This window comes from Vollenhovia emeryi, unplaced genomic scaffold (genome assembly GCF_000949405.1).
Source record: "Vollenhovia emeryi isolate VEMERY1.0 unplaced genomic scaffold, V.emery_V1.0 DF939123.1, whole genome shotgun sequence".
Lineage (NCBI taxonomy): Eukaryota > Metazoa > Arthropoda > Insecta > Hymenoptera > Formicidae > Vollenhovia > Vollenhovia emeryi.
Window position 1 is genome coordinate 881,499 of NW_011967243.1, and position 9,689 is coordinate 891,187.

A 9,689-nucleotide genomic window follows, 5' to 3' on the forward strand; every position below is an offset into this window, starting at 1 on the left:
TCCCTTGGAAAAATATACCTTAGAAAATCATAAAATTGTACTTTAGAAAAATAAGAAATATGAAAAGTAAATTTGGACACTTTTATTTAAGATAAACTTAAAACTTACTTTAAAAATTTAAAGGAGAACTTTAAGAATTGTGAAAAGTACGCAATATAATTTATAATACCGCGTGCGGTTTTCTTCTTACGAGAAAGTGCTATGCCGCGTGGTTCTCTAGCAGGAGCTTCGACAGGCTTGGCTATCTAAAAATTACCTTAAGTTTCGAAAATTATTCTAAAATTGCTGAAGTAAACTTTTGACTTCTTTAAGCAAACTCTTAGATTTGAAAGATTACTTTTAAAAACTTTAATTTCATTTAAAGTAAATTTTCCCAAGGGATATTTATCGTCATAGAATATGTTTACACAACACCCTTAATCGGATGTAATAACATCCGTAGTTATAAGACTGGTGAAGCATTTTATTACTCAGAGTAGTTGTGATTAGCTAGTTTTAGAATTACGGAGGTTATCTGTACCGTTATATATAAATCCGATTAAAGCAGCCATCTAAACCTACTGAACTCATAATGAGGTCATGTTAATCGCGCGAGTGCTATCGCCTTGCAGTGTACTAATAAATTTCGCATGTACTATCTCGCACTTTGTAGTATCAAATGTAATGCCAACCTAAACGAGTTTTACTGACAGTGAGAATTATAAGGCTATTGTAAAAGAGTGTAAAAAAACAGTGTCACCGTTATCTAACGATAACATTTATCTTATTGCTTTTCTAATAAGCTCTTTTGTTATAATTAGAAAGATAGTAACGAATAATAAATTGCGAGAAACATAAATCACTTGCTTCACTGATCGCCAGTGCGCCAACGTTTCTAAATATAAATAGCCCATTACAACATACGATAATATTATATTACCTTTGCGTAACTTGAAAGCAACTTTTATGATTTTGTCACTGACAAAAGAGCTGGTAAAAGCAATGAAACCGAACAATATGCGGTTTGTCTCCGCACTGACAGTTTTAAGTGCCGTGTGTCTTTGTTTTGGTTCAACCTGTACCTCGGTGCAACCACCCAATATCGTAGTTATCATCGCTGATGATTTGGTAAGAAATCCTTATCCAATTTTATTAGTGCAATGAAACGAATTGTAATCATTTAATTTTTTCGTAAAGTATTATAGCTTTAAAATGTCTGGAGTAAAAATCTAACAACCTGTGAAGAATTTAAAACGGCTCTTTTTCACAGGATTTAGAGGAAAGTCCCCCTATTGTGATATAGGATCCTAATAAGAGATAGCGAGGGTTTTTATTACATCAATAGGCATCATCTGTTAGTTCCATTATGAATTGATTGCTCTTGGAGTAAAATCTGTTTAATAAAAAATTTATTGTTAGATTGTGTAACAGTTACAAGAGATTTGTGATTAAATTTGGACGTTGAAAACCTGCTATCTCATATCAGAAGCCTGTCTCATAATCGGGGACTTTCCTCTGTTATTAATTTATTATCATTTTCATCTGGAGAACATTTTCAAAAAAATCGCACACGATTTAAGCCAGTTACGTCAAATAATTCCTAGTCTTTTTGTTTCTCAACTAAGGGTTGGAACGACGTTAGCTTCCACGGCGCCGATGAGATTCCTACGCCAAACATAGACGCTCTCGCGTACAACGGTGTGATACTGAACAGACATTACGTGTTGCCGGTATGCACACCGTCGAGGATAGCTTTCCTCACGGGAAAATATCCCATAAGGACAGGTAATCTATTAATTACCACGGGTAAATGATGTACAATGACGCGGCGCGCTGTTTCATTTTATCATATAGCAAATTACCGCGACAATCTTTTTACTTAGCTTCACGGTCTAACAATCAGATCAAAAAATGATCTGAAATTGATTTCTTTTTTACTTGTTATTTCTCAATTTGGAATCTAAAATATTAAAAATAAAGAAGCCGTCAAGCATGGATGATTTTCGAAGGTTTACTCTTGTAATGTTATTATTTACATTTGTCGTCATTTGCAGTATAATTTGAACTTTTACTGATTCTCGAATCGTGATCACTATTGTACGAAACGTAACAACACTTTGAGGCTATTTGGAGAGATAAAAAAACTGGAATTTAATTTATGAATTAATTACAACGTAGGCATGCAGGGCTATCCCTTGCGAGGAGCTGAACCACGTGGTATACCTTTGAACAATACTCTTTTACCCGAATACCTTCGTAGACTTGGATACACCACTCATCTCGTAGGGAAATGGCATGTTGGTTATCACACAAGAAATTACGGACCCACTCGTCGTGGTTTCGATACTTTCTTGGGATATTACACCGGCATGATCGAATATTTCAATCATACAATTTACGAAAGTGTAAGTTTTTTTTCCATGATTAACAGTCGCTGGAGAAAGTCAGCATTATATATTACACATGTAAAACGATAATAAAATTATCGATGCGTATTTTGTCTGATAGTTGATAAAATTATTGTAAAATCGCTTGCAACGGGTAGAAGAGGTGTAACAGATCCACCATGAACGACTTTATCACACCATTATAAACAATTAATACAACAAACGTCAAATAATGTATGCTCTGTGATACACGTTTGCATGACATTTTGTAGGGACAACTGGGTTACGATTTGCACCGCAGTGTAGGCGATAACCACACGGTGGAATACAGATACGACTACATGACTGACCTTGTGACCAATGAGGCCGAAAGTATTATTTCGTCGCACAACACTGATAAGCCCATGTATTTGCAACTGGCACATCTCGCCGCTCATGCTAGTAATGCCGAAAGCGTTATGGAAGTACGCAATAGGAAAGAAACAAAAGCCACCCTCGGCTACATCGAAGATTTTAACAGAAGAAAATACGCGAGTAAACATGATTTCGCACCTCTTGGTCACTTTTTTTTATTGCGAATATCGTCACGTGAAATTTTATGCGAACTTAGCTCACGTTACGTAATTTGCGATTATGAAATAATCTTTCAGTGGATTCGGGTCATATTTTATGCGCGATGACGAAGTCTTGCTGATGCAGTAAATAAATTCTCTGTTGTTGCGAATTGTGTCAACTATGTGAGCAGCAGTAATTTTAAATTATGTATTCTCACATTTCACCAGACAACTTTATCATAATAGCAACATGCATGTATAATTACGCGAATGAACTGTTCGCTTTAATGATAAATTAATATGTTCCTAATGGCAACAAAAGTATGACGTAATTGCAAATTTACAATAATGGTAATTTTGCTGCAATATTTAAATTATTTTTTCCCTCTGTTAGACTCGTCTATTAAAAAATGATTTTATTTACTATTCGTGTGTTTTACTCCATTTTTACTTCGAGTGTAATAAGAATGTTGACTGCAATACGTGCTTGTCTTTTTGTTATTCAATTTAATATCGTATATTCTACTTTTAGGTGTCGTTGCCACGTTAGATGAGTCTGTCGGTCGTGTAGTCGACGCACTGAAGAAGAAGGACATGCTCAAGAACACAATCATACTCTTTATGTCTGACAATGGAGCACAGACTGAAGGATACTTGGAAAATTATGGATCCAATTATCCACTTCGGGGGGTAAATAAAGCAGAAATGATACGAACACTATCTACTCCACGTTTGCTTTTGCGTGCGATTAACACCGCTAACAGTAACACCAAAATAATGTAAAAATATTGTTGAATTTGTAGAAACAGCTGATCAGCCAAAATTACGACTATTGCAGATTTTGAAATTATACATAAAATTAAAATGATATATATTTGCAGGTGAAATTTACCTTATTCGAAGGCGGCATTCGGGGCGCGGCGTGTATTTATTCACCCTTGATTCAGCGTCCATCGAGAGTCTCGACGCGGCTATTCCACATTGCCGATTGGCTGCCAACACTGTACTCTGCGGCTGGCGGTAATTCGAGTGATCTGCAACAATTGGACGGCATTGATCAATGGCCCGTGATTAAGACAGCAAAAACTGGCGAACGGACATCGGTTCTCCTGAATATTTGGGAGAGTCAGAACAACGAGGCAGCGATAGTGGGACGTTATAAACTCGTTAGAGGTGTATATCAGTAATCCTTTTTATTTTTTGTTCTAATGTAATTTCGAATTCTCTCTCTCTCTTTCATAAACATATATCTTTAGTTTTACCAAGAGTCTAAGGTCGGTTTAAAATTAAATGCATGAGCGATTAATGCACGAAAAATTATGTTTCTTCTTCCATACAGATACGTCCGATTATCAGAAGCATTATGATTATTATAGCGGTAATGGTCCATCTTATCCCAAGTACAATATGACGAAGGTGCTAACGTCACCAGCCGCAACGGCCATCGCGAGCGTTTCGACTAATAAGTTAACTACAACGAAAATAAAAGCGCTCCGTAAAAGGGCCACGATAGTTTGTAAAAATTCCACATATTCCTCCAGTTGCACGAACCGCACTTGCTTGTTCGATATTTACAAAGACCCTTGCGAAATCACGGATCTATCGTTGAAGTATTCTAAGGTGAGATATTAGATTGAAATCTTAGTAAACATTTATGTATATATGTTACATTTTAAACGTTCATTTTCTATTGCATATTCCAAATAATTGCAAATATGAATAAATTAAGTTAAGTGGAATGATATCTTTCTCATAACAGCCCAGTAAACACCGAGCATCAGTTATATTGCATTTATGTTACAGTTTCTCACTCAACAATTGTAACATAAATGCAATTGTAATCGTATGTAACCGATGCTCGGAGTTTACTAGAAGGAAAATAATTTCTGCTCTAACAACCTAACTATGTCAAGCTCGTTGCATTGTAAGGGCTAATTACGCCAATAATAATTGTGCGTAATAGGCATTTGTAATATTTGTGATTATACTCGTTAGGAAAAAATGACGTGTGCAAATAATTATATAAGTGTCGTTCCATTTGCAGATTGTGAAGAAATTGAGCGTCTTCATCGACAGCTATAAATCGGTCCTCATGAAGGAACTCAATACAGACGTCGATCCGGCTGGCTTTCCGTACCACTTTAACAACACTTGGATGCCCTGGCTGCCGGACGACTATCAGTAGATCAGCGAAATGCATTTCATAACGAGCGAAGTCACGTGGTAGTATAATGACTTTACTTCGACCTGCTAAGGAACTCAGTGGAAACCAGTTTTGAGATGTTGAGATGCGTTCCAATAGATGGATCTTAAGAGTCTATTTGGTGACATATTTGTCACACTTCTAATCGCGATTTAAATAAAGAGCTCCTTCGGATGGTTCTTTTTGTCTCCGAATATAATCTGAGTTCTGTTCTTTTCATCCTTTGAAAATTCTTTGAAAAATATAGTTGGATAACGTTTAAGAAAAGACCGCACACATACATGATATTAATAGATTTTGACTTTCTGACTAACTGAGTGTTGGGAAAAATGACGTATTTCTCTAAAAATTACTCTGATAGAAATAATCAATGCCTACTCTGCAAATTAATTACAAGTAGTTGCATTGTGTATCATAATTTTGTAAACCGTCCTAAATTATTAAATTTATAATATAATATTTAATCTAACAAATTTGTAGTTTATTGCAATATTTAATTAATAGATACAATAAGCGCAATTTAATTATTATATTAATTAATAATATTTAATATACATTTCCGTAATTTTATTTTCAACGATTTGATCTTTTCAGTTTTTTAATATTTGTTCCAGATTTTAATAAAATGTATCCTTAACGTTTCGTTAAGGATCTAGCTTCGAGTCACCCTATATATCTTTATTAGAGGGGGTGTTGACCGTTGAGGGTGGGTGGCAAAAAGTTCATCGACGGAGGGACAAAACTCTTCTTTTCACTGACGTTATTGTATAGAGATTATGCAGATTTGGATGTTACCGTCGTGCGCGGAGAAGGTTGATATCTATTTAATTACCGGTATCGTATTAATTAATCGTGTCCATGCAAATAGACAGTTCGGAACTTTCGCGACGTCCATTTTGTCGAAGAGGGCGAACCCACAGAGTGCCGTGAATTTTTCCGTCTTACATTTCGACGCATTTATCAACAATTTATGTAACAATCATGCCCGCTTATTTTACCTGTAGCTTTTATTTTATTTCATGGCGACGAATATGCTCTCGTGCTTTGCCCAAACCGAATCGAACGGTTTTACAATAAAGTATAAGAAACGAGACATGAGTTTCGTAATTAATACCACAGAGTTGCGAAAGTTATTGCGAGACGCAACGGCGGGGGGGCTATAATTTTATTCTATAGTCATCCCGCGCGCGTCCCTTCACTCGCGGTCCATTTCTCATCTCGCTCTTTAATATCTCGAATGGCTATTCTTCGTGAACGTTTTTTAGTGCCGTTCCCCACGTGACCGCGGTGCTTTTGGACCGCGAGGAGACAGAGGATGCCGGCTCTAAATTCTAATCTAGGACCAACCAAGCCCGGAGTTCGGGGGCGCAGTCTCCCCTCGCCTCTTCTTTCACATCCCCGAGGCTCGGCTTTACGGCTCATTTAGCGATTCGCTTATTTGCGAGCAAGAAGTCGCAGGCGCGTACACGCGTACGCGTGGCTTTACGCTTTGCCCGCGCGTAATCACGAGAAGAGGGATGACACGACGGCGAGGAGAGAAGCAAGAGGAACAAGAAGAAGCGAAAGGGAGCGGATGAGAAATAGAGAGTGAGTGACTGAACGGGGGGTGGGGAGGGGAGGTACCTTCGCGTTCTACGATCGCGGGAAGGGTTTGGAGTTTAAGTCGCTTTTAATAGCGAAGCAGCTGTCGCCGGATCCGCTTGTCCCCTTTTTATAGCCGATGTCTTCTTCGGCGAATAATGCCGGGAAATAATCTGAGACGAAGGAGCTGTCTTTCTCTGGTCCGGCTAACTTTCCCGCTAATAAAGTCGTGGCTTTAACCCATTTAGTTTTGGTACCGACGCCTCATCGCAATTCTTCATCTTTATTATTGTAACTTATTGTGGGGCGCCTCAAACAAAAATGAGACAGCGTGGTTATCATTAATTTCAGCGCGGCATATTCTTTCCCATAAGCGGAACAGCTGAGAGAGAAAGAATCAGAATCATTATTTATTACACGCTCTGGAACAAGTCCCTTAAAGCGAGAGAGCGAGAGAGAGAGAGAGAGGGGGGGGGGGTAGATCGGGACGGAATCAATAAAAATGAAGAGAGTTTACTCGGAATCGCGAGAGGATAAGTAGACAAATGTGTTATTAACGGTAAATAATGAACTTTATGGCGCACGTAATACTGGCTGCGCGAGAAATTCTCAGAGATCTGGCGTTCGCAATGCGCTCATTCGTCCACGATTCTTAAATTAATGAGGTGTAAACGCATTGCGCAAGCCGCGAGTACTTATATAAGTTAATGCTGCCATTCATCCCGCGAGCCGAGTGGTGCAAACAGAGATATTTCTACTTTTGTTCTGTGAAGTTATTCCGCCTACTCGCGAGGATCGCCCGCGGCAAGAAACACGCCGTTTCTCGGAATACCTTTGCAACATTGCCGCGGTAATTGCTTGATGCATTTGCGCGCTACACATTTCCGAGGCTCGCGAAAGTGCGACTTAACGCCTGTCATTCGATCTTACCAGTTATCCTTACCGCGAGCAACCGAGGAACGTTGGCATCTGCTATCTGATTTTACAGTTAGAGTAATGCAGACATTTAGATCGCGACGTCTTATGCAGTTGGTGGAGTCAGTTGCGCGAAAATAAAGGGAAGCTGTATAGTATATTTTAATTATATAATTATTAGGAACCTGGTTTCCTCCGCAAAAGAGACAATAAGAGGCAGCCGTACGTTTGACAATCAGTTAATAAAAAAATTTAATTGCTTCTTGTACTAGAATCTTTTCTCTTTATCTCGGCGAGCGATTTGCTCCCTTAATCATCTGAAATGCGAACTTAAATTTCTATCATTTTTATCTATCGAAGACCAAATAATTTTCAAGTAGTGGCTCTTCAGCCGCACTAATGCCGATATCCTCTATTGATTGGCTCGTTCGCGATCGGCATGGGCTCTTTACACGGCGCACGATATTTCTAGGGTTACCGCTGCGGGCGAATCCGCTTGTTGGGTTCCGCGTGCGGGACGGAGGGTGGATATAAGTCCGGGCCGAAACTTAACGACGTAATGAACGTCTGACGGAGGATTATTTATCGACGGCAACGGAGCAACGGAAGGGCCGAGCGAGGCATCGACCAAGGAGAACGGGAAGAAAGACGAACGATCGGCACCGTGGACAAAATTGGCACGGTAATTAGCGAGGGGCGAAGGGGACTCGCGGCTTCTTCCAATCGAAGCGCACAATACCTCGATGAAATTTCTTTGCGCTAATTGTGACGTTGATTCGCAGTGGATCGACATAATGCGCGTGCATATTAGGAGAGAAAATGTACCAAGAGAGAAAGAAAGTAAGCACGTTGATGTTAGAAAATTATGTAAATATGGACCTGAGTATTAATTTATCTATAAGAATTGTAAGAAAATATAAGAAAAGAGACATACAATTATTTCCCGAAAGTCATTTTGAAATGCCAAACTTATTCAATGTAGACTTACGACGTAAGTCAATATTACAATAAAAGAAATTACTTATTTTTATATAAACGATGCATTTAAAATAAGATTCATTGAAGAGATTTTATCTTGAAGATGCACCATTGGGTGCAATATCGTTAAGTATAATTGAGTTTAATCGAGAAGATTCAGATTTAATACGACGATTCCTTTTTGCAACGACAATTCCCTGATGGACACGTCTACGTGGTCGATACTTCGAATCCGATCAACAAGTCGGAGCGAGATAGCACCGACGCTTACCAGCCTTTAAATGGTAAAGGCAGGGATAAATTGTTTTGGCTCCGCCTTGTAGTAAAATAAATGATCACAAAGATACCGCCTGCTCGTTAAAGTCAATCCCGCGAAGGTGGTCTCCGGCCTCCGTTCGTCCTTCTTTTTTAGAATATTATTCGTTACTCATGGCGTATAATTTTCGGTAGAACCGAACGCTAGGAAATCGCGGTGCGTCGACAGAATTAATTAGTGACTAAGGAGTAAACATAATTCGCGTTGGCGGACAATTAAAAAACCTCCCTGGCTCAGAGGATTACACGAGATTCTTTCCGAATAACATTTCGGACTGGACAAATCAAAGGTTAATGAAACGTTATTTTCTTTCCTTTGTAACTTATGTGTCTCCCTTTCGGGAATTTCTTGCAAATTCCCTTCATTTGATTGATAAAGATTAATCAAATGAATTAAGATTAAAAAGATTAATAAAAATAAAAAATTATACTTTTTCTTCAACGAAGATTTTACTGGGCAATAGTTTTCTTCGAGTAATCAATATTGCATCGCATAATAAATTTTTGAGAATTACGAGTTTACTCGTAAGAACTTGAAATAAAATGGAGAGGGAGCTTTCGCTATTCATTTGCACGGAAAAAAAAACTCGATTCTCTTGCGAGAGCGAAAGGGTTAACGGCGGCGTTGGTCTTTCTTCTTATTCGGCGGCAAGCGGCATCCCCGGTGTCGATCATTGGGCTCCTCGTACATCGAGGAAAGAGGAGGCTCAAGTAGGAGGCGAAGTAGGAGGAAGTGAAGTAGTAGGAGGACCTCCACCACCACCACCGACTGGCAAA

General features: G+C 38.7%; 1 protein-coding gene and 1 long non-coding RNA gene across 6 annotated transcripts; both read left to right on the forward strand.

Annotated features, from left to right (window-relative positions):
* The first annotated feature begins 143 nt into the window (after positions 1-143).
* Positions 144-5,322, forward strand: LOC105569617 (arylsulfatase B-like). Of its 4 annotated transcripts, none has more exons than XM_012026218.1 (9): positions 144-691; positions 801-1,107; positions 1,605-1,764; positions 2,158-2,384; positions 2,639-2,900; positions 3,453-3,610; positions 3,802-4,093; positions 4,260-4,540; positions 4,965-5,322. In XM_012026218.1, exons 2-9 carry the CDS (start codon positions 946-948, stop codon positions 5,103-5,105), a joined length of 1,683 nt encoding a protein of 560 aa, XP_011881608.1. In that variant the 5' UTR covers positions 144-691; positions 801-945; the 3' UTR covers positions 5,106-5,322. The 4 variants fall into 4 exon arrangements, with proteins under 4 accessions (XP_011881608.1, XP_011881609.1, XP_011881610.1 ...); XM_012026219.1 differs by having other exon boundaries at positions 938-1,107; XM_012026220.1 differs by having other exon boundaries at positions 968-1,107.
* Positions 5,323-5,712: 390 nt separating this feature from the next.
* On the forward strand, positions 5,713-8,627 carry LOC105569616. Of its 2 annotated transcripts, XR_001009525.1 has the most exons (4): positions 5,713-5,935; positions 6,389-6,710; positions 8,092-8,301; positions 8,402-8,627. It is a non-coding gene; the product is annotated as an uncharacterized LOC105569616 (long non-coding RNA). The 2 variants fall into 2 exon arrangements; XR_001009524.1 differs by having other exon boundaries at positions 8,092-8,627.
* The last annotated feature ends 1,062 nt before the right edge of the window (positions 8,628-9,689 follow it).

Excerpts from the sequence above, each read along its gene's own strand:
- LOC105569617 (XM_012026216.1), top strand. The coding sequence starts at position 630 with ATGTACTATCTCGCACTTTGTAGTATCAAAT. Across the intron at positions 1,765-2,157 it reads AAAATATCCCATAAGGACAG|GCATGCAGGGCTATCCCTTG; the intron begins GTAATCTATTAA and ends ATTACAACGTAG. Across the intron at positions 2,901-3,452 it reads TAACAGAAGAAAATACGCGA|GTGTCGTTGCCACGTTAGAT; the intron begins GTAAACATGATT and ends TTCTACTTTTAG.